Raw genomic sequence first — 22,104 nt, forward strand, 5'->3', positions numbered from 1 at the left:
TGGGGTTTTTTTCTCAAATGCGGGAACTGTTTTGGAAATGCTGAGAACTTGGCGAGGGTCAGCAGCGGAGGTATTTGAGGCATCCCAGCTGGTATTCCCTTCCGCTCCGTCTCGGCTGGGACGGCACGGGCAGCCCGAAGCCCCACGATGGGAAACGAGCTGAGCCACCGTCTGGGTTTGCTGCTGCCCTGGTCCCCGCAGGTCTCCCAGCAGCGCTGCGGTCGCAAAGGGGAGCTCTACCTTCTCCAGCCGTCCCCAGAGCTGGTGTTGAGGGTTTGGTGCTAGGGGATGGCATCTCATGAGAATGGTTCATCTGGTTACGGAGCTCCGCTAATGGAGAAGACCTCTGCAAGCCTGGCATCGCCGTGCAACGGTGGTACTCTCTCCTCTCTTTCCCTTTTTGCACCCTTTTGTATTTCCAAGGCTTGCCATGTCCTAAAAAGACCCTGTCTCGGCTCAAATGAGCCTCCGATGAGCGCCAGCACTTGCCACCCCGTTGGGTCTGTGCTGGGGCTCGGCAGATGAGCCTGGAGGAGACGATAGCTGGCTAACGCACTCGGTGGGGGGATGGAGGGTTCCCGGGTCCCAGAAACCCCTCAGTGCGTTAAGCACCCGATGCCCAGGAGATGTTTTCCTTCACCCTCCCATCTCCCCTCTCCTCTCCTCCTCCCAGGACCCGGCTGCAGCCGGGAGCGGTTGTGGAGACCTCCCCGGGGAGCGCGGGGCTGTGTGGGAACCGCGCTCCCACGTACGGCTCTGAAACGGAGCCGCAGCTGAAAAAGCATTCAGCGGGCAGGAGCGAGCCTTGACGTGGATCCCTGTTAGGAGGTATTTTCCTTCAGAAGAGGCGGGGGGGGGGAAACAAACCCCAAGAGTAATGAAAAACACAGGGGTTTTCATAGCTTTCCTTTTAATTCCAGGATATAACGCATGATTTCCCATTGGAGCAGAGAGGAGGTGGGATGCTGCACACCTTCAGAGTGTGGTCAAAATAAATAAACCCCATGTTTGCATCTCTTTGGTATCTGTCCTCTGCAGAAGCCACAAAGCCCTGCACGCAGTTGGCTCGCGAGCCCACGTCTGGTCGGACTTGGCCCACGGTGCAGGCAGAGGCAGGCAGCAGCTGCCTGCAGCCCCTTTCCCTCTGGCAGGGTCTAGCGTCACCTCCAAGGTCCAACGTGACACGTCCGTGGACCCGAGCGCGTCTCCGCGAAGGAGGAGAGGAGCCCAGGGGAGCGGCGGGTGCAGAGCCGAGGCCACGTGCAAGGAGAGCATCCCGACGTGGGACGGGGGGGCCACCTACGTTGCGACGTCGTGGTCGCGCCTCGGCAGCCGCAGGAGGAAGGTCTGCAGGGAGCCGCTGCGCGGGAAGCCCGCCCGCTCCTTCTTGAACTTCCAGGTCTCCTCTTCCACGGAGTAGAGGAGCGTCAGCATCTTGTTGACGGTGTAGACGGTGTCGCCCCTGATGACGGCGGTGAAGAGGGCTCCTTTGCTGTTCAGGAACTGCCCGGGCAGGGCAGTCCACTGCCGCGACGTCAGGTTGAAGCAGTCGATGACACAACGCAAGAAGTCATCCGAGGGGCCGTTGCGCATGATGTAGAGGTTGTCGCGGTGGGCCACCATGCAATGCCCGTAGCTCTGGTGCCGCTTGAGCTCGGTGACGGGAAGCCACGCGTCTTGCTGGGTCTCGTACTCATAGATGACGGTGGTGTCCAGTGGCTTCCACAAGCAGACGAAGATCTGCCCCATGGCTTGGGCGCAGGGTGCCGCCGCGCTCGGCTGTGGCAGGTCGGAGACGAACGTCCAGGTGCTGGAGGCCACGTCGTACCTCTCCACGGACTTCAGGGAGATCTTCTCGTACTCCCCACCGATGGCGTAGAGGTAGCCCTCGTGGCCCACCAGCCTGACGTCATAGCGCAGCTGATGAGGGCTGGGGAACTCGCTCCAGGTGTTGGCATCGGCGTCGTAGCAGAAGCTGCTCTCCACCACCTGCTTGCTGGCCCCGTAGACGCCGCCCACGATGTAGATCTTATTATCCATGGTCGCCATGCCAGCTAGGAACGTGCTGGCACTCAGCGGCAGGCAGGAGAGGGTCCTCCATGTGTTGGTCTCCTCGTCCAGGTAGCAGACAGTCCTGGAGAGGTCCTCCAGGAACTCAAAGGTGGGTGTGTGGGCTCCTACCGCCACGAAGGTGCTGGGCAGGAGGGTCTCCACGTAGGCCAGCAGGTCGGCGGAGAGGCAGTCCAGGTACTCCTCCAGCTCGGCGTAGCTGTCCCTGATGTAGAGCGCGGCACAGTGGAAGAGGTCCAGGAGACCGAATATGGCAGCAGCTTGGTACAGCAGGATGCAGTTGTCAGAGTTGATGGAGTGGATCAGGTACTTGGCCAAGGGCTTCACCTGCAGGAAAGCGGCACACTCGACCGCCTGGAAGGTCTCCTCGCTGCCGAGGACGGGCCTCTCACCTGCCAGCACCCGCAGCATGACGAGGAACCCGGCCGCGCTCAGCTCCCCCAGCCCGATCTCCTCCTGCGTGCTCTCCTTCATGCCCGAGCGGAAGAGGGCACGGAAGTACTCGCTGCTCTCCACCAGCAAGGTCTTCTCCACCCAGAACGACTGCTCCTCCACCCGGATACGTACCCTCTCCGGGGGCCCTGCCTGGGAGCCTTCCTCCTCCGGGGTCATCCTCGCCCAGGGGCTCGGTGGCTCTCGGCGGGGGGAGCAGCACCCGATGCTGCTCCGTGCCGTGTCCCGGTGCAGCCCCCTCCTGCCTCCACCGCCCTTTTGATGCCTTTGCCGCGCTGCCCGGCGGCCGCCACGCTGCTGCCTTGTAATATAAATACCTTCGGCTAAAGATAGCCGAGCTCGTGACCGGGGCCTTTCAAAGGCATCCGCCGAGCTCAGCTGCCCACCCAAAACACAGGCAGGGCTCCGGCGTCACCGGCCGGTGCGGATCACGGCGGAGGTGCCCGGCTCTATCCCAGCTCGTCCCGTGAAGGATGCTCGGCCGCCCCGGGGGAGACGGGTTTCACTCTCCCCGCTCTCACGCATCCTCCTTGCGATGCCCTAAAGGGACGGTCCCCACCCCGGGGAGGGCAACACGTTTGTGTGGCTGGGAAGAGCGCGTTGCTGCGCTATTATTTTTTTTCCCTTATAAAAGTGGGGTTTACGGCTGCAAGGGAGGTAACTGACGTCAGCAAATCTCCGCGCCATCCAGCCCGGCCGGGGGAAAGGGGCTTTGCCACCCCCTGAACGCAGCCACGGGCAGGGAGAGACCTTCACGGGGCCATTCCCTGTGCGACCCTCCCCAGGTAGGAGGCACGGAGCAGCCTGGGCAACATCCATCCCTGGCGCAGGGAGCCGTAAACCAGCCTGTGCTCCATCTGGGGATCCCGTGGCGAGAAAAACCAAGTGCAGCAAACCCCTTCTCTCCGCAAAAGTCCTCTCCGGCCGCAGGGCTCGCCCCGCTCCCCTGTAACGCCTGGCCACGGGCAGAGACAACCCTCCCGCACGCCTCATGTAGAGGTTGACGTGAAGAAAAGTGTTATTCGTGGCACGTTGCTCGTTTGTGTGCTATTCACAGCTTTTTCTGGCCAGAAATCCCATTTCGCCTCTGCCGCGGGGTGCCAAGGAGGGCCAGCAACGGGGCCCCCGCTTCCCCCCATCGCCACCTGCAGCTGGTCTTTATTTTTGATGCATAATTTAATCCAAGCAGCATAACGATGCATAATTTAATCCACCTTGCCAAAGGTATATTTTTTCCTCCCTCCTTAGCCCCTCATCCCAGCAGCCGGGAGCTCCCGGGGCACTGCGTGACGGCAAAGCCATTGCCCCAGGATCGTGGCCCCGGCAGGTTCCCCCAAAAAATCTCAGTTTAGGGGATAAGGTGAAAGCTTTGCGCTTGTGTTACTGTCATCGATCCGGCTTAAAATACCACATTTAGCTCTGATTGCTTTTAAGCATCCTTGACCTGGGTCCAAAGGGGGTCTGGGGGCCGGGGGGCCGGAGGGGCTCTGCTTCCTGCAGGGGAGTGATCCCCATCCTCCCCATCGTCCCCATCCCTGGGGCTTGCAGGGACTTCCACGCTCCCAGACTATTTTGGGAGGGTTTAAAAATATCCTCCCTGCATTAACGGGCAATAATCCCAACGGCGCAGCAGCCCCGCACGGCCGCGGAGCGGCTTTTGCCCCCCAGGCCTGGCTGTGGTCCCCCGCAGCAACCCCTTGGGGCCGGCCTGGGGGCCGTATCCTGCGGGCCTGGGCGCTGAGTCCCATCCCAAATGGCTGCGATCGCCATGACAACGCTGACTTCAGCCTCCGCCACCTACTCGGGCTCTGAGCCCGCTGGGTGCTGGCTGATGGCTCGGTGCGGGCAGCGGCGGTGAGTACTCCCCGTGCTCCCCTTTCCCCCCTCAGGACCGCGCCTTTTGGGTGGAAAAAGGGGGGTTTTTTTTACCCCTGCGAACTCTCTGCCAGCAGCAGAAGGCGTCTGTGCTTCAGCGGGCTGGGCAAGCGGTGGACAGGAGGGCGGCTGTGCTGGCAGCGTCGCTCCGGCTGCTGCCGCTGCCCGCGGGAGGTGTAATGAGTGCGCCGGCCTCAGCCGGGGCAGCAGGACCGGGCTTTCGCTTGCCGGGGGTCGCCGAGGTGCCGGGGACAGGGGCGAGGCGGCCGCCGGGCGCAGGTCCGGCGGGTTTGGGGGCCGGGGGGGGTCCCTGCCCGAAGCCCCGGGAGCTCGGGGGACCGGCGTGGGCCCTGCCGGGGGACCGTCCTCGGGGCGGCCGGGGCAGCGTGTCCGGCCCGGCGCCGGCGCGGCAGCTTTCCTTACAAGGAGCTCGGCCGGGCCCGAGCGGCGGGACCTGCGCTCGCCTCCGCCTGCCTCATTCATCGGCAGCCCCGGCGGCGGAGGGGCCGCTGCTCCCCGGCTCCGGCCCGGCCCCGGCCCCGGCGCACCCCGGCGAGCCCCGCGGCCCCTCCGGCGGCGGGTTGGAAGGTGGGAGACCGCGTTTCTCTTCTCTTTCCGGGGGGGCGAACGGGGGGGAGGGGGGTGTGGAGGGCTGGGGGTGCTCCCTGCCTTTGCTGGGGCGGGGTGCCCCCTGCCTTTGCTGGGGCGGGGTGCCGGCCGCCCTGGCTCCGCGGTGCGGATGGAGGAGAGCGGAGCCCCCTCCCCGGTGCCGCTGAGCCCCCCCCCGGCCGGGGCACCCCACGGGCCGGGCGGCGAGAAGGTCCCCACGCGGCGTGGCAGTGGGTGCCCCACGGCCCCCCGCTCTCTCCCGCAGGTCGGAGGATGTCCTCGATGTTCAGCAAACCCCGACCCGGTGGCGAGCGGCCGCCCCAGAGCCCCCTCGCCGAGTGCAACGTGGCCATCCTGGGGTGCCGAGGGGCCGGCAAGTCAGGTGAGACCGACGCCCCGCGGCCACGGGGATGGCCGGGCACGGGGGGGTGCCGGTGCCGTGGGGGGACGCCCGCCTCACCCACCTCTTTCACCTCCTGCAGCCCTGACCGTGAAGTTTCTAACCAAGAGGTTCATAAGCGAATATGATCCCAACTTGGGTAAGATGCTTTCCCCGCGGGTGTTTCCCCCCGGTTGTCCCCCATGAGCTCCCACGGAGCATCCTTCCCATCTCCCGCCTTCCCTACAGATATGGTATTTAAGGGGAAAAAAAACCACGACACCAAACCAAAAAACCCACCACCCAAAATTACATGAAAAACAACAGAAGGGCTGGATTTGACCCAAATCCGCCTGTAAAAACAAGAGGTGAAAGCAGCGCTCTCTCCACGGGCGTGTCCCACGGGGGGACGTTGGCTCCTTGCATCGCCCCAAAGAAACTGAAAGCTGAATTATTGGGGGTCCTTGGGGAGCATCTCGTGCCTCCTGCTTGCTCCTGGGGCCGTCGGGCAGGGAAGGGCTGGGGCAGGGAGTGAGGGCCGCAGAGCGGGCGGCCCGGGGGCTGCGCTGTGCAGCGAGTGGTTCTGGGCATTTTTTTTTTTTTTCCACTCGTTTGAGTAATTAATAATTATTTTCCTAGGCCTGACTCCAGGGCGCAGGGAAGAACTGTAAATGATTTATTGGGGACATTAGGGAGATATGGACCTTGTCCAGGAACTGACTCCAGCCCCTAATAACTCAGCAGCTCTTAGGAAAGAAGGATAAATCCTTTCCTCCTCAGATCTTTTTTGGGAATGCGGTTTCATCTTCCCACGTCAAAACCTTTCCGAAACACATCCGTTAGGACCCGGCTAGGAGAAGGCATCTTCCTCCCAGGGGAACGGCTGAGCGGCTCTCCCTGCCTGCCCTCCTCCCAAAAGAAAGGGGTGCTCCTTTTGCCTGATTTATCGGGAAACAGCCCCGGTGTCAAGCCCCCAGCTCGCTTTATCTTACCAGGTCGTGCCATTTTGATAAGGCCTCAGCCCCGGGTGCAGGAATGGCCGTGCTGGACTCCTTCCCCTCCCCCCTTCTCCCGTGGGAGCCCACGCTTGCGGCATGCAGGGAGAAATAACTGCTCCCAGCTGGGCTTGCCCAGCAGCATCACCGCCGGTCCCCCAAAGTACTGTTGTCTCAGGAAGAAGCGAGGTGGGAGGCGTCGGTGGAGGATGCTCCTCATCAGGGGATGAGTTTTTTCCATGGTGCTCCAAGCATGCAGGGCTTTGCTTGGCTTTGGAGAAGACAGGACACCCCAGCCCGTCCTCACAACCACCCTTCTCCTTGCAGAGGACACCTATGCCTCGGAGGAGCTGGTGGACCAGCAGCCCGTGCTGCTGAAGGTGATGGACACCGCCGACCAGGTGAGGCACCAGGGCACCGCTGGTGCCAAACGCCCGGCATGACCTGGCTGGACCGCGGCTGGACCACGGCTCAGCCGCTCCTCTCGCCCCTAGGACGGCCCCGGGAACTGCGAGCGCTACCTGCGCTGGGCCAGCGCCTTCCTCGTCGTCTACAGCATCGAGGACAGGAAGAGCTTCGAGGGCTGCCAGCGCTACCTGGAGGTCCTCGCCCTGCACGCGAGGGGCTGCCAGCGCCGCTGTCCCGTGCTCCTGCTGGGCAACAAGCTGGACATGGAGCAGTACAGGTATCGGGCGCGGGGCAGGGCTGTCCTTTTCCGGTGGGGGAGAGCTCACAGATCAACCCCCCCATCCCTCCGGCTGGGATGCAAATGCCAAATCTGATTTTTTTGGTGGTTATTTCCACGCCTGTCGGTATTCGCTATGTCCTCCCACATCTCCGAGGTTCCTGCTCTCCTGCCCGGGGGACGATGTGTTTATTTTGAGCCCGTTGGTATGTTCAGCGGGATGTTTTTCGGCTGCGTGGTAAGGCAGCGTCACCGTCCCCGGGCAGGGCTTGAGCCTGCTCCAGCTCCTTGCTCCCCTCTGGATGTGCCCTTTCCCTGGATCCCTTTCTCGCCCTGTCCCCGCTGCCAGGACTGGATGTCCCCGGTGTGTTTTTCTGGCCTTTTGTGCCGCTCTGGGGCCGTGCTGAGTGTTGGTCCCACGGCTCCTTGAGTCACGCGCGTTGCTGAACCCTCCTGTGCATTGCTGAACCCCCCCCGTGCTGCCAGCACGGAGGCTCCCCCTCCCCAAGGCAGGGACCTGCCCCATCTCCTCCCCGCTTCCCAGTGCGCTGCCATCGCATCCAGGCCCCTGCGTCCCTGGCACGCGTCCCTGGCACGGGAGGTTGCGTGACTCCCCAGGCACCCGTGCAGCCCGTTGTTCTGGGATTTTGGGAAAGGCAAAACTCTTTTGGACTCACGTCCCCTGCTTGTCCCAGGAAGGGGGACGAGCGGGCGCTGCCCCGGTGCTCACCGGGAAGCAGGCGTGGGATGCAGGGTCCGTTGCTCCCCGCCTGCACCCCTTGCTCCCCTTTTCGGGTGGTTGCAGCACCCCACGGGATGCTGCACCCGTCCCCTCCGCTCCCGCCAGGCAGGTGCCCGCAGCCGAAGGGATGTCCGTGGCGAGCAGGTTCAGGTGCCTCTTCTACGAGGTGTCGGCGTGCCAGGACTTCGCCGGGGTGCAGCACGTCTTCCACGAAGCCGTGCGGGAGGTGCGGCGCCAGGCGGAGCAGAGCCTGCCCATCCGGCCGCTCTTCATCACCGAGGAGCATCCCTGCCCGCCGGTGGCCACGCCGGTCGCCCTGCCCACCCACCACGGCTTGGCCAGCTGCACCTTCAACACCCTCTCCACCGTCAACTACAAGGAGATCCCCTCGGTGGCCCAGGCCAAGCTGGTCACCGTCAAGTCCTCGCGGGCTCAGAGCAAGCGGAAAGCTCCCACACTCACCTTGCTGAAAGGTTTCAAGATATTTTAGGACGCGTCCCTGCGGGCTGCGGAGGGGGCGGCGAGAGACCCCCGTCCCTCCGGCTCCACAAGGGCCGAGACCATCCGCGACGGACTCACGGGCACCGCAGCTGCCGCTGGCGGACGGTGGCCCCGGTCTCCACGCCGGGGCAAAGCCTGTGGTGACAATTCGGTGAGCAGACGGGGTGCCGAGAGTCCAAAATGGGCCGTGGCATCACTCTGCCTGCCCCTGCCCCGGCTCTCGGCCCCCCTGGCTGAGCGCTGCTGCGGTGTTTGCACCCCGTCCTGCCACCGGCACCGGGGCCAGCCCGGCTTTCCGTGCGGATCCGGGCAGTTCCTGGAGCAGCCGGAGCCACGGGCACCACCGGGAGGGCGAGGGCCGTCCCCAGGGCCCCCCAGCCGGCTTGGGCACCTGGCGCTCAGCGATGGGAGCCCAGGAAAGGGGGAATTAATCATGAATCAAGCATGGAGGCACCCACCTCATTCGTGTCACTGCTCCCCTGACCGAGCAATAAGTAGGAGGAATTTTTATTTTTTTTTTAATCCAAGCGAGAAAGGTGCAGATACCGTTTCACCCAACTAAAGGCCTCAGGCGTCCACACATCGAAATAAGTCATACCAAAAGAGCTGGGTTTTTTTAATCAACTTTTTACACTATAGTGTTCCTTTTCAAAGGCTTTGCAAGGAGAGATGCTTCACTGATGAGGACAGGGTCTGAATAGCCTTTGTTTAACAGACTGATGGATTTCCCAAAATGTCTTAAATTATTTCATGGCTTCTACAGGTGCCCAGTGAAGGGCGTGAAGGGAATGCGGAAGCAGACCAGGCTCTACCTGTGCCCAAGCCAGGGCCAAGGGCTGTGCGTTCGGCTTCCTTGGCTGTATCGGGTCAATGTTCTGCTTCTCCCTGGAGTTGCAGTTACTCTGCAGAGTAAAATATCCACATGTATATTTGTACATATATACATATATATATATATATATATATATATGACCTTACTGATAGAGAGAGAGATTCAATATGGGATTTTGATCAACCGCTTTGGAAAGTATTTTAATAAAGATGATTTCGGAAAAGAACAAAAGTGCCTCTGCTTCAGTGTGGCTGTTTTCCTGATGGGATGTGATGGCGTGTTCCCTGGCTGACCACGGGAAAAGCCTCCCACCTCCCGCCTCCTGCCCCGGCTCGGCTCCCACCCGTTTGCGGCGGAGGCCAGCGGCATCTGAGGGAGGGGGCGAAGCTGGGGCGGGAGAGAAGGCTGGCGGCAGCCGAGCGCAGCGGGTGAAGACCAGCCAGCCGGGAGCTGAAACGGGGGAGGCTCGGCTTTGCCTCGAGTCCAGAGCCACTTCTGCTGGTGCAGCTCTGCTGCTTTCTTTTTTTACTCTCTTTTGCTTCCCCAGGCTAAACTGCATTTTTAAACTTCCATCACTATGAACCGAGACATTCTGATGCATTCCTTAGGGCCTAAACGGTTTGACTTCGGCTGCTGTTATACGGCATCTTCAGATCTCTGTGTACAGAGACGTGACGGTCCCGTCCTTCCACTGGACCACCACTTCTCCCGATCTCTCATCCTGCGGCACCGGCTCCTCCTTTCTCAGTGCGGCCGGGCTGTATTCCTGCACAGGCTTCAGGGCTTGCTTGGCTTCCAGCTCAGCCTGCTGGGCGGTTTGCACTGCTTCTCTATATATGTAGATCTTCCGTCTCCTGCAGGGAAGGCATAAAAAGGAAATGCAGAGTGAAGCAGTGAGCCCAGCCCGCACCTGCGGGCAGGCGTCTACCCCCAGTGATGGTTACATCCATCTCTTCGCACCTTGGCCCCGGGAACACATTAGGTGCTTACGGGCAAACCCCGCCGGCTGCACTGTGTCATGTAAGTGGTCTGAAGTGTTTGAGTACAAACAGCCCCGGGGTTTACACTCGGAGAACACACAGCGCACCACATCGCCCAAAGCGAGGCAGTGACGCCCAGCAAGCCATCATTAAAATGAAAGCACGGCAGACTTGTAACATTAACTCTTTTTCTCTCATTTTAAGATGAAAGCTCTGACCCAGCTGTAAGTTTTCTTGCTGAGAAGAACCCCTCCTCAGCTGCAGGGGTGCTGTGCAGCGGTATGGCCCAGGGGAATATTGTGGGAATGCAGAGGGGGAAAGGCTGGGGAGTCCTGCTCCAGAGCCCCTCTGTGGCCCTGTACTCATGGGAGAGCACCCCACAGCACACATTTAACATCACTTCCCTCCAACAGCCCCCTTGGGCTGGGCAAAGCTGCTGCAGATGCTTTACCAGTGAGGATCCAGGGCCCGGAGAAGTGAAGTGGCTCGTTCCAAGTGACACACGAGGAGAGCAGGGAGTCAGGCAAGGTTTTACAATGAAGCACAGCGCAAAGGGAGTTTGTCTTTGCTCTTCTCCCCATCGCTCGGGGCTTGTTCCTGCCCTGCGTCTCAGCGTGCTGCCCTGCCTTGCCAAACCCATGTGTCTGTCTGCCTGGGGGGGTCTCAGCACACCACCACACACCAAAAGACCCCCAAATTTTCCTGACTCACCTGTTTTGCACAATGTTAATGGCCAGGAGGACAAGACCCAAAATCATGGCCGCGAAGGAAAGCACAAGGACGGAGTAATTCCATGTCGACGCTGGGGGGAAGCACGGAGAGGCAGCATTAGCATGCACAAAGCAGCGTGGCCAGCAGAGCCCGGCCAAGCATTTTCTGAGGACACCCAAGCTCAGAGTGTCATGGCTTGGCTGCAGGATGAGGGCAGAGGTGCTGGTGTCCAGCTCAGCACTCAGAGCAGAGCACCCAGGTCACATGTTTGGGGATAAGCTCAGGCAACTCCCGCTCCCTGGGCAGGAGACTTAACTGCTTTCTGTCTCTCACAGCCCCCCGCCTTGGGCTCTGGCTCTCTCACGCTGACCACATCTGCCGCGCACGGCTTTTTAACCTTGCCCGAGAGCTGGGAGCGGCTGTGCCAGACGGTGGGAGCAAGGCTGAGAGCTGCAGCATCCCGCCGTGAGCACTGCTAGAAGGGCCCCTCTGCTCTGCAGCCTTTCTTGCAACTGCCACACTCGGGCAGGTAGATTTTGCCTTCGAACACCTGCTGGGGTGTGCAGCACAGACGGCAGCAGATGCTCCGGCCTTGATTTTTGTGGCTTTGAAGTTGATCCTCAGAGCGTTGACCTGCTCGTATCGATCTGCTCCCTCCACCCTGCTAAGATCACTGGTCATCCCAGACCTTTGCTCTCTTGCAGGCTATGCCTGGAAAGAGGCTGAACTCCGCTCTGGGAGGAGACACGATCTCAGCAAAGCCTCATGCCTGTCTTCACCCATGGCATGCTTCTCCTGCAGGTGAGACTGCGGGTTTATATATCTGGGGTAAATCACCTCCTTGGGTAATTCCCTCAGGCATCTCCATTAGGCAGGAGGGTTAACAGCCAAGGACTGTGTATCCCCATTTCAACTCTCAACCCACGAATGCCAACGGGACTTACATTCTTCTGTGCGGAAGAACCAGAGCAGCTCCTCCAGCTTTTCTTGATCTATACCCAGTGCAAGGGTCGCATTGTCTTCTGAGTAGTCATACACCTGTGTGCTGGCAAGGGCTGCAAAGAAGTACCTGTCTTGCTCTGCCTTGGCTGTGGAGGAAAAGAGCAGAAAGATGCAATGGTCACTCACTGCAATACCTCGGGCCAGAAATGGCCTTCCCCTTGGCTCCCAGGGTTGCCCAGCGCATCCCTCCAAGCAGGGAGAACACAGCCTTATCTCATACACCGAGAAGTGGAGAGCATTTCTGACTCACACTGCAGATCCCGTTATGGTGGGGCACCCAGGGTTGGAAAGACCCCAGGACACTGACTGTGCCTTTCCACATTCCCCAGCAGCCTGTGTGCGTGTACCACTGGTCCCCGAGTGTGTGGCACTTACCTGCTCTCTCCTCGCACACGCTCCTGTCTGCAACATCTTGCCATTGGGCCTTCAGGCCTCTCATGTCACTGAGAGTGACTCCTTTCCTGTTTGCCACCAGGTAAACAGCCTCTGGGCTCCTGCCCAGAGGAGAGAGCAGAGAATTCGAGCAGTTCCAGCTCGTGTAGCCCGTGCTGCCACAGAGACTTGTCTGCACTCTGTTGGCCCCCACCACGGAGAGGCAGCTCTGCGTGCCGTGATTCATCAAAGAATCACCTTGCCAAGACCAGTCCTGGAAATTTGATTCTGGATTACAGTCCTCCAGCAGTAAATTCCCATTCTTCGGGCTGGCTTGTAAACACAGCTTGACTTTAGCATTTTTCATCAGAAAAGCTTCAGTGTCTGCAAAGAAACCGGCATATGAGTGTGGCCACTCCCTAAGCACAGGACATATATGCACACAGAATGTATAGGGCAGATGGGAACGACACCCAGTTCTGGAACTGGAAATCAGCATAGGGCAAAAGGCATTCAAGAGGAAAACTGCCTCCAGTCCAGCTTCTCTCTGCTAGGGCTTGCTGGGCTCGTAGCTGAGCTTTCCCTAACCCACGCTTCTCAGGAAACATGGCTCAAGCATGTCCTTTTGGGTGGGTCCTGGGAAGGTCAGCTAGACTTGCCCTTGTGACTAGGGCTGAGCTCTGTATCACGCTCTATCCGTAGCTGTTCCCCAGAGAAGAGACGATTGTAAGTTCCTCTCCTAGACTTGAGCTCTGCTGGGCCCCTTGGTGTGCTGGCTGGTGCCAGCCCCCAGCACTGTGCAGCCTGGCCCATGCTTAGCCCCTTCCTGCTGATTCTGGGAGGTGGGAGGCTGCTCTCTCGGTTTTTTCCAAGAGGCAGAGGAGGCTCGGACCCTTTGGTGAGCCTCACTGCTGGCTTAGCCTTTGCCTCTGGGGACAGACATCCTGATGTCCTGCTCCAGCTGGATGAACTAGGAACTGCCTCCAATGTCTCTGTTTCTGGGAAACCAGCGGGGGGAAGGGTTTGGGGCTCAGGTCTTTCTACTTCTGCTGTCTAACCTTAAAATGTCAGGTGGAACATGCCTCTGCACAGTGCAGGGGCAGACAGTCCCAACAGACATTAATACTGGGTTTAAAAAAATAAAATCCCCGTAAGTCAGGTGTCTTCCTAGGTGTTGAAGAGATTGCAACAGTGCTGTGAGCACAGGCTTAGGGTGCAACTTTCTCCATGGTTGAGCCAGGCTGCTGCTGGTGTATACTGAGGAAAATGGGCCCGTGGAGAGGAAGAAACTGTATTTCCAGAAAGTTAAGGTCTTTAATGCATGCCTTTGCCATAATACTATCTGTATGTGTTTGCCCTCAGCCAGTGAGGCGTTCATAACGTCATACAACAATGCGGGAAACTCTTGCACGTGTACATCCAGCTCCTGCGAACCTGCCCTGCAGACAATGTCATCTTGTAACCCCTGCTGAGCCTGGTGTGGGTGAGAGCTTGTGAAGAGACACAGCCTCAGCGCATGCGACCTACTTTACCCACGCTACTATCCTCTAAGCTAAGCCTCTACCTTGCAGCAGGAAAAATGGGATTATCCAGAAGAACTTCATATTTGTACGTGCAGCTGGGATGGATCACGCCTTCACCAGTGTTTCTTCAGTGCGCAGATGCCTGGGAAAGAGAGAGAGCCGAGAGGTGAGGGACAACCTTGCAGCGTTGTCTGCTAGCTCCCGCTGTGCGGTGCCGCTGGTTTTACCAGTGGGAGCCCTGAAGTTATAGGTGTTACTGCTCAGAGGGACTGGATACAGCAGGCCAGCATGTTTCTCCTCTGTGGTCTACAGCAGACGAAAGAAGACAAAAGCACAAGTAGAAGTGATGATCTTTTAAACGACTCTGCGCTCATGCTGATTCCCCTCCTTGCTCCAGCTCTGCATTCAGAGAGGGGACCTGATATACCCTGGCAGCTGTGGCATCTGTTTTCTTCTGTGAACGTGAGTCTGAGCTGCCAGGACAGGGTGCAGACATCCTGGGAGCCATTGAGGTGATAGCAGAGTGGGTCTGGCACAGGGTCTGCTGCCTGGGGTTGGACCCCTTGCCTAGGTGACCCCATGCAGATGCGAGCTCGGCTGCTGAGAGCTAGCCCCTCCCCAGCTAACCTCGCTGCTTCCCTCCTCGCTCCCCTGCCACAATCCTTAAAGAATACATACTTTGTGGACAGTGACTACCTGCTGCCAATCCATGGTGTGGAGATGAGGAAGTGGAGGGCTCAGCTCCAAGAGGAGGAAAAGCCGGCTTGCCATTGAGGCAAAGGTATCTCCCATTCTTCAGGGAAGCAGAAAGCTCCTCCTTGACCTTTAGTCCCTCATTTGTCAGTGGCATCAATCCAGCTTTTATGGCTGCTTGTCCAACTCGGTTCTTCAGCCTCCTTTGGAAGGACCTGACCTGAGCAGAGGGTTCCCGTCTGTCCACTGTGAGTTAGTTTGAGATGGTTAGGTGGCTCTCCCCAGCCCCCTGCTCTGCCACTGCTCACTGGCCTCATCTGAACCGTCACCCGCTCACAGGTGAATGACACCACAACACACATGCGTCCCTCAGACACGCTGGCCCCACAGGCCATTAATTATTATATGAAGACTTAGACTTTTACAACCGGCTGATACTCTCAACTTTTACCCGCCTTTGCAGTGTGGCCTGGCACTGTCTGAAGCTGTTCCCTGGAAATCGCTCACGAGCACGTTCCACCATGCCAGGCGTGTCAACAACGCTGCTGCTGACTCCTCAGAGAAGCATTTGTCCTATCGGTTATAGACCTAATGATTGCTACTATCTTCCCCCCCCTTCTCAATGTCTTCACAATTCAAAGTTCACACTTTATAGCCGACCAGGCAGGCAGGCTTGCTCCCTGCTGCCAGAAAACCACCTGTTAGCAATCCTTTGAGGATGGGGCTCTGAAATACGTGGTCCACTTCGACTCTGTATTTCAGAAAATATGGGGTGAAGTTGCTCCCTGCAGTTAGGTATGCCAATTACCCTACCGTCCAGGTAAGCTTTAGCTTATTCACACAGATCACTCCTCAGAAAGGAGGAAATAAAGTCTTGGTGCCAATAAAATCAAGTTACAAGTCTGCTACTCCCTAACAAGAAGTGCCACTTGAATGTGTTAAATCTTGCTGCGCAAGGCTTCTGTCTAATCATTTGCTTGAACAGGAGTATTTGACATGCATGTTGCTGATTTTCTCCTAAGGTGTTTCATAACTTGTAGGCCACCTCTTGGCATCCGCACTAAAGCTGCCACGCACAGCAGGGATGCTAGAAAGCTGCGAGAAACACTTCACTACTTCATAAAGTAGTGACCGCCAGATCTCCCCCAGACGTGGGAGGCCGGAAGTACAATACAGTAACAGAGTGGATATTTATCGTGCGTTAACAGGAAATTTAGGTAAAAGACTTTAAGGGAAACCCCTGTTATTTTAAAGATCTTTTACATCTACATCGAACTGACCAAACTAGTTTGGAACTTTCATTCATCAAAGCTACAGAACAAAGAGTTCTCAGGCCAGTGTATCTACACCAGTGGAGAGCCTGAGCAGGATCCAGAACACTGCCTGCACCACCAGTTTGCCCAGTAAGGAAACAGTGAGTCCCACAATTGGGCTGGACATGCTCTGGAGAGTTTGGATCTTCCAGCCTGAAGGAGAGATTTTTAAAGTCATCTCCTCCAGCTTCCCCCACACAGCTGCTCTGCCCCGCTGCCCACATCCCGGCGTGGGTGAGCACTGCTCCACCAAACAAGCTGAGAGAGCGTGGGTGATGTCTTCACTATTGCTCCCTTGCCCACACGTTTCAGCAGTCACTCTGGCTGCTGTTGGATGGGGACGAGCCCTCAGATCCAGGCCTCTGACAACTCTAAGCTGTGGACTTTGGTCTCCTAGTCCTCTGCACACACCCAAGACCCTTCTGAGGTTGCTTCCCAGCTCAGGTACAACACGGGGAACTCAAATGAGAGAAAGCTCATGCATTTTAACCTTTTACGGAAGGAGGCAGAAAGAACAAAGAGGCCAGCGCCTCTCAAGGAAACATTTTACCTGTGTTATTTTGAATTTATATTTACACCTGAACAATTTTGTAATTTTTTTGGTTTTGCAAATGAGATTTTTACATCAAAAGCTGCAAAATTTGCATGCTGTGCATACTTCAGGGGCAAAGAGTCACTTGTCAAATGCTGTCCCAAATCCTCTTGTTCAAAATGAGGATCTGTGGACTTCGGTGGCATCCTATGAAATCTAAAGAAAGTACAGAAAAATGGCAAGTGACTGATTTTTGCTCTACATATTGATCCCAGCACTTAAGTGGTAAAATCCTTCCTAATGATGGAAGCCTTTGGAGATAGGAGACCCACCACATGCACAAGGCAGAGCTGAGGGATCGGTGCTCTAAAGGTTGGCATAACCCGGCGAGGGGCCTGTCCCGTGCGGGAACACGCACGTCCCCAGCTGCATGGGGACTCTTCCCAGCCAGGGCACAGCATACGGTGCTGTGAAACCACCATGTGCTTTGTATGCTGGGTTTTATCAGGTCTAATACTCGAGGCTGCTCACCAAGCCAGATGTTGCCCTCACTCTGCAAATGTCTTTGAGATACTTACTACATCGATATAAGTAAAGATGGGGAGAAAAAGTCTTCTGGAAAGACTATCAAGTACAGCTTCTGTTAAGATGATAATGTCCCCCTGGACACTCTACTCACTACACAATATGGGGCAATGCACGTATAATGTCCCAGTCTTTGTAAAATAGTCTCCTCTTGTCATAGTCTCCTCACCAGAGACTCTCTCTCTGGTGGTTATCTTATCTCAACTGATTGTGTTAAAATGCATCAGTTATTCCAAATATATTATAAAAGTGGGATGCCCTGTCTTTGGGATTCATACAGGATATACAACGGCACACCACGGAGATACAAATGGATGGGTTGGTTTATAAAGGTACATTAAGGACCAAGTTCAATTAAAGAAACACAAGAAAAATGTTTAATATTTAAAATACTAAAGCAAGAAGGCAGTCTGTACTATTTTTTAACCTTTGTAAAGTCAAAAGTTAAAGAGCAAATCTGAGTTATATTAAATATTTCCCTTTGACTGCTTTCCAGACTGCTTATATGCAGGAGTTATCCCAGCCTGCTTCTCACTTGCCATTCAGTCTCTCCTTAAACAAGTCATACAGCCTTTGCTTAAAATTTCCAAGGATCCGAGCTTTCTAACTGAAATAAATAAATAAGCCTTTCTTTACAGACAGCTATAAATTAACCCACCAGCTAGTGCACCAGGAATGTCCATTAATCTCTGCTAACTCACCAGAAACACGCAGCTCCCAGCAGAGAGGACGCTACATTTCTTCTTTAAGCCCTGCCATCTGAAGACGTCTCCTCCGAGCGCCCGTCAGCGCCTTACTACGGCGACAAGATTGCCTTTGCTCCTACTGTCGGTATGCTACGAGCTGTGATTCATTCTGCTCCCAAGTCATGTGTGAAGGCCAGTCCAACAGGTGAGGTTCGCTCCAGCCCCTGAAAAAAACACACCTCTTTAGTGGGTCCATTTACAGCATGGGGTGAACGACCTTTTCCCAAAGAATGAACTGCAGGAACTTCCAGTTTATTTGCTCAAGCTATTGGCATAATCAGTACTAAAAGAACACGCCAAGTAGAATGACACTCAGTAATAAGTTACCCTGGGGTTAAAATAAATGATAATGTTCACTCTGCCTGGCTCGGTCCTCGCTGCATAAAGGAAGCATGTCCTGATAAAGCAGATATGAGCCCTTTTTTTTTTTCAGTGAATGGTCATTCTAAGGCTCTCAGAGCATCTTACAAGAGCGACTGACTTTGCAGGCAAAGCACAAAGCACTCACCAGAGACTTTGCCATCCCTGTTTCACAGGTACTGGCAACGGAGTTGGCTAAGCCAATAGGCTACTAAGAGGCTTTGCAGCGTCACAGGGCTGATGTGCTGCCTTTTTGTGCCAGCCGCATTTGGAAAGGAGGACTCCTCCTCCCCGAACTATCTGATCCATGGACGGAGCTGCACACTACAAAGCAAGCTAGATACCTCTCAGTGATGGTCTTGGAGCACACAACTAGCACTGGTGAGCTTAAGCTTAATTGGAGATGGGCACAGCCCCCTTATGTTCGTCCTGTTCTCAGTGTTTTGCAGCTTGAAATAAAGCGTCTTTGGCATTGAAGCCATGTTCCAGTGTGATTAATCCTTTGAATCCCACCTCACATCCGACTCAGAGCTTCCTCTGGCTGCCCCTGTGAAACTTCACCCAGCAGACACGCATACTCCTCAGACTGTTGGGGAGATGTTTTGCTGTTCAGCATCAGCCTGGCAGTGATCAGATGGGAGCTCTCACTCAGAAACGCATTCTCTGGGAAACAAGATCTCTCTGCTGGGGGAGGCAGGTCAAGCCGGGACATCACACCACGCTATAAATTGTACCGTCTTTCCTCCTCGTTTCAAGTCGGATCATTTAAAAAGTGCCATCACACTAGGGAACGCTTTTCTACAGTGTCCTTGTGACCCTTCCATTGCCAGGGAAGGGGCAGAGTGACAGGCCAACAAGCAGTCTCACAAGCTACACAACCAAATCCTCTGGCTCACTGCCTTCGAGAAAGGTGCAAAGAAAATGCCCGGCGCCTGTAGTGCAGTCTCTGAGCGGAGGGAGGGAGACACTAGCCATGGTGAAGAGGTGACTGTAACAGGAGGAGGGTGACTGCAAAGCCCCAGAAGGTCCCTTTTCATCCCAATTTCCTACATGGCTTGATTTATGTATCTATATTTTAATTAAAAAAAAAAAACGTTTTCCCCAACTGCTGTGTGGAAGCTGGGCATGACGGTATTACCCACATTTCCCTAAAACGAAGCCTCTGAAACCAGGTGGAGAAACCTGATCAGAGGAGACAGGCACTCTGCAGCCCCTGGGAAGTCACGGGCACCTCTGCAGCTCCGCAGAGGCCGTCTGGGTCCCGTCCCGCCTTCGGGCTGTTTGCAGAGGAGGTGTCCGACAGCTCCTCCCGTACGGGAGACCCCCAAAGCCCTACTGCAGCCCTTGCAAGTCCAGTGTCCCACAGCCAGTGGGGAAGTGACGGGCTACCTCCGCTTGCCTCCCCAGGGTGGAGCGGCGTGGGTCAGGGACAAACACTAGTGCACCAGCAAAGCAGTTCCTATTTCACCCCCCCCACGCCCCCCAAAAAGTGTCAAGATGCAGGGAGGTGGCTGAGATGCCTTTAGGACTCAGCGTGATGTACATGGAAATAAAACCAGTTTCCCACTGGTTAGAGTTGGCCCTCGTGCCCAGTAATCCTCTCCTTCCCCAGAGGACCGTGAACACACTCAGGAGCAATCTCTTCAGCAATGGCTGTGAGTGTTTTATTTCATATTTCCCTTGACAACACTGGCACTCTTTAACGGGAGATATCTTTTTACTTCTTGGAGACACTTTCAGTGTCTTTGGCTAGGAAGCAAAGTGGAGATAGGACATTGATTTGTGTTCTGCTTCCTCCTTGGATTTGTCTTCACTACTCTTAGGAAGAAGTTGTCTGACCTTGGCTTTTTAATTCTGCTTATCTTTTTTGATCCCTTCTGTGTCTTTGACCCGAAATGCCTGGTTACAGAATAACTAAACATTCAGGGTTGGATTTTTTTTTTTTCCATGTACAAAAGCAGAGTTCAAATGCAGCAGGAAAGTAAGATTTGTGAGGGTTTTTTTTTTTTGGTGAAATAATCAGATTGTTGCTTTCATTCCACTGAAAAGAAAATTAAATCAAAATAAATCTTCAGTTAAAATTAATGTACACTGTGTCCAAGGCATAATACTAAATAATAGCTGTAATCCATTTGAACTGTACAGTCGTATCAGAGCTGAGGATTATTTACTTGGGAGCAAGTATACTGGAGTGAATTTAAGTCCACTTCATAAAATCACTGCAAATGAAAGATTAATTACTTCATGTGCGAGTCTGGCAAAAACTCAGCACTGAGTTTCAGTATTTCCAGGAGCCTCAACTACTGCCAGAACTGAGAATCCGTCTCCAGGGTTTAAGCCCCCTGATGAGCAGCAGGTGAAGCTCCGCACACAGTGCCGACGTGCCGCTGGCACATTCGATGCCTCCCACGCCGGGATCCTATACCTGGAAATTAACACCGAGCAGCAGCCAGATGCCGGGTTCAAATGCGCAGCTTTTGGGTGGCATTTGGGCCATCCAGACACACACGGTATGTCCCTGGCCTTTCTGAAGCGCTGGTGATAAATCCAGGGTTTCACCCAAGACCTCAGAGAGCTGGTATTTGCCGGCACGACACAGGACGTCTCCTTCCAGCCTGCCTTCCAGTAATTGCGCTGTCTGCTTCTGGAAACCATGAGTATTTTTCAGCATCTGAGATATTATGCGGTCATATTTTTTCAGTATCTGAGATAAGTGGTCAAATTACACGCCGTGTGGAACACTCCTTCCTCTCTTTTGGTGCATGATACCCGTTCAGTGCCTGTAATCGCTTCGTTACTGTGCATCAGCTAATTGTTCCCTGTTTACCAGCTCTGTACTATCTATGGTAAGACAGACTGCTCACCTGCCCTTCTCCCCACGTCCGCTTTCCAAGATGAACTACGCTGGTTGCTGTAATCTCTTCTCAAGCAGAAGCCATTCCTTCATCCTTGCCACCCTCTTGTTTATCTTTTTATTTTTTTACCATATCGTTTCGTCTATGCACCCCCAGATGAGGCGGCTGGAACTGAAGAGTGTCCTGCGTGCGACTAAACTGAGGATTTCCATGGGGCTCCCCACGTAACAGAGAATTAAGTTTTCTGGAGCAATTGATTTTTATGTACTGATTCTCAGATAGGAAATTACCTCAGTATTTGGTAGTGTATTCTCCTTTTCTCAGGGTGGAGGAATGTAAGCACCTCAGCTAGGATGGCCTGACTCATTTTTTTTTACCTATAACAGCACTTTCTTGTTAGTTTTCACCTGAGAGAAGCAAGCCCTAATGATGGGCAAAAGAGACATGAAAATGGGAATGAATATGCACAGCGCCGCTTAGCGCGGCACAAAATTTCACTTCCCTTGGTGATCCCTCCCTCGTGTTCCCGTCTGACATACATTCTGTCATCCAAGTAATTTACATGTTTTCACTGGCGTATAGGAAACATTTCCAGATTGTCACATTGGGTGTTTTAGAAATTCCTAGCGCCGAAGACTGCAGGGTATACTGTGATTTAGAGGCGTAGGGAATTTGTGTATGTAATTTACATTAAATGAAAAGCTACACAAACAAACCACCTTCCCATGGGGGAAAAGAATGTTCTTAGTAGAATGATAAAATATTTTCATTCTCATGTTATGGGAGAAGATAGCTCTTTGACATGGTTATTCTGACCCCATGGTTTACAAGAAAACATTCTTTAAGTTATAATCACTGTTAAAACAAAGCTGTCCGCAGAGGCAGACACAGAAACTAGCTTGTCAAACGCTGCATCGGAGCCAGCAGAAAATCAGTGGCTGCGGTGTCAACACCCCTTTCTGCCCCGACGTTCCTCCGCGTTATCTTCCCACTGAGGCAGAGCGGCCAATTTACGGCCATGAGGGCCGGGGTTACGGGTCCACCGCCACGGGAGACGCTCGCTCGGGCAGCACCGACGCTGTGGAGAGACAGAAGCCAGGGCTGGAGGCCGCGCATCCCAGGCCGGGGCTGAGGCACAGGCCTGGCTGCGCTCCCCGCAGACCGCTCGCCTTTCCCTCGGCGTGGTGCTACCACCGCGGGGCCGGGGGGCCCGGGAAGCGCTACCCGCGGGGTAACACGCTGCCCTGAAGCGGAGCTGGGAGCGTTGCTCCGGGCCAGCCCTGCCCGTGGC

General features: G+C 55.5%; 3 protein-coding genes across 4 annotated transcripts; 1 reads left to right on the plus strand and 2 right to left on the minus strand.

Annotated features, from left to right (window-relative positions):
• Positions 1 to 1,299: 1,299 nt before the first annotated feature.
• On the minus strand, positions 1,300 to 2,682 carry KBTBD13 (kelch repeat and BTB domain containing 13). Its single transcript, XM_075504212.1, has one exon. The coding sequence runs from the start codon at positions 2,680 to 2,682 to the stop codon at positions 1,300 to 1,302; it is 1,383 nt and encodes a 460-aa protein (XP_075360327.1).
• Positions 2,683 to 4,335: 1,653 nt separating this feature from the next.
• RASL12 (RAS like family 12) lies at positions 4,336 to 9,354 on the plus strand. 2 transcript variants are annotated; one of them, XM_075506351.1, is made up of 6 exons: positions 4,336 to 4,377; positions 5,273 to 5,389; positions 5,490 to 5,546; positions 6,709 to 6,782; positions 6,876 to 7,066; positions 7,914 to 9,354. In XM_075506351.1, exons 2-6 carry the CDS (start codon positions 5,281 to 5,283, stop codon positions 8,296 to 8,298), a joined length of 816 nt encoding a protein of 271 aa, XP_075362466.1. In that variant the 5' UTR covers positions 4,336 to 4,377; positions 5,273 to 5,280; the 3' UTR covers positions 8,299 to 9,354. The 2 variants fall into 2 exon arrangements, with proteins under 2 accessions (XP_075362466.1, XP_075362467.1); XM_075506352.1 differs by lacking the exon at positions 4,336 to 4,377 and adding an exon at positions 4,827 to 4,986.
• On the minus strand, positions 9,284 to 21,973 carry SLC51B (SLC51 subunit beta). Its single transcript, XM_075506350.1, has 8 exons — positions 21,104 to 21,973; positions 20,384 to 20,602; positions 17,554 to 17,762; positions 13,771 to 13,871; positions 12,210 to 12,590; positions 11,777 to 11,920; positions 10,833 to 10,923; positions 9,284 to 9,995 (listed from the first exon to the last, which is right to left on the minus strand). Exons 4-8 carry the CDS (start codon positions 13,808 to 13,810, stop codon positions 9,791 to 9,793), a joined length of 861 nt encoding a protein of 286 aa, XP_075362465.1. The 5' UTR covers positions 13,811 to 13,871; positions 17,554 to 17,762; positions 20,384 to 20,602; positions 21,104 to 21,973; the 3' UTR covers positions 9,284 to 9,790.
• Positions 21,974 to 22,104: the final 131 nt, after the last annotated feature.

This window comes from Mycteria americana, chromosome 6, assembly GCF_035582795.1.
Source record: "Mycteria americana isolate JAX WOST 10 ecotype Jacksonville Zoo and Gardens chromosome 6, USCA_MyAme_1.0, whole genome shotgun sequence".
NCBI lineage: Eukaryota > Metazoa > Chordata > Aves > Ciconiiformes > Ciconiidae > Mycteria > Mycteria americana.

Bases quoted from the DNA above. Each gene is read 5' to 3' on its own strand.
- KBTBD13 (XM_075504212.1), bottom strand. From the start codon at position 2,682: ATGACCCCGGAGGAGGAAGGCTCCCAGGCAGGGCCCCCGGAGAGGGTA.
- RASL12 (XM_075506351.1), top strand. From the start codon at position 5,281: ATGTCCTCGATGTTCAGCAAACCCCGACCCGGTGGCGAGCGGCCGCCC. The intron at 5,390-5,489 runs GTGAGACCGACG...CACCTCCTGCAG, and splicing joins CCGAGGGGCCGGCAAGTCAG to CCCTGACCGTGAAGTTTCTA. The intron at 6,783-6,875 runs GTGAGGCACCAG...TCTCGCCCCTAG, and splicing joins TGATGGACACCGCCGACCAG to GACGGCCCCGGGAACTGCGA.
- SLC51B (XM_075506350.1), bottom strand. From the start codon at position 13,810: ATGAAGTTCTTCTGGATAATCCCATTTTTCCTGCTGCAAG. The intron at 10,924-11,776 runs GTAAGTCCCGTT...GCTTCCCCCCAG, and splicing joins GTTCTTCCGCACAGAAGAAT to CGTCGACATGGAATTACTCC. The intron at 9,996-10,832 runs GTGAGTCAGGAA...CCTTCCCTGCAG, and splicing joins ATTAACATTGTGCAAAACAG to GAGACGGAAGATCTACATAT.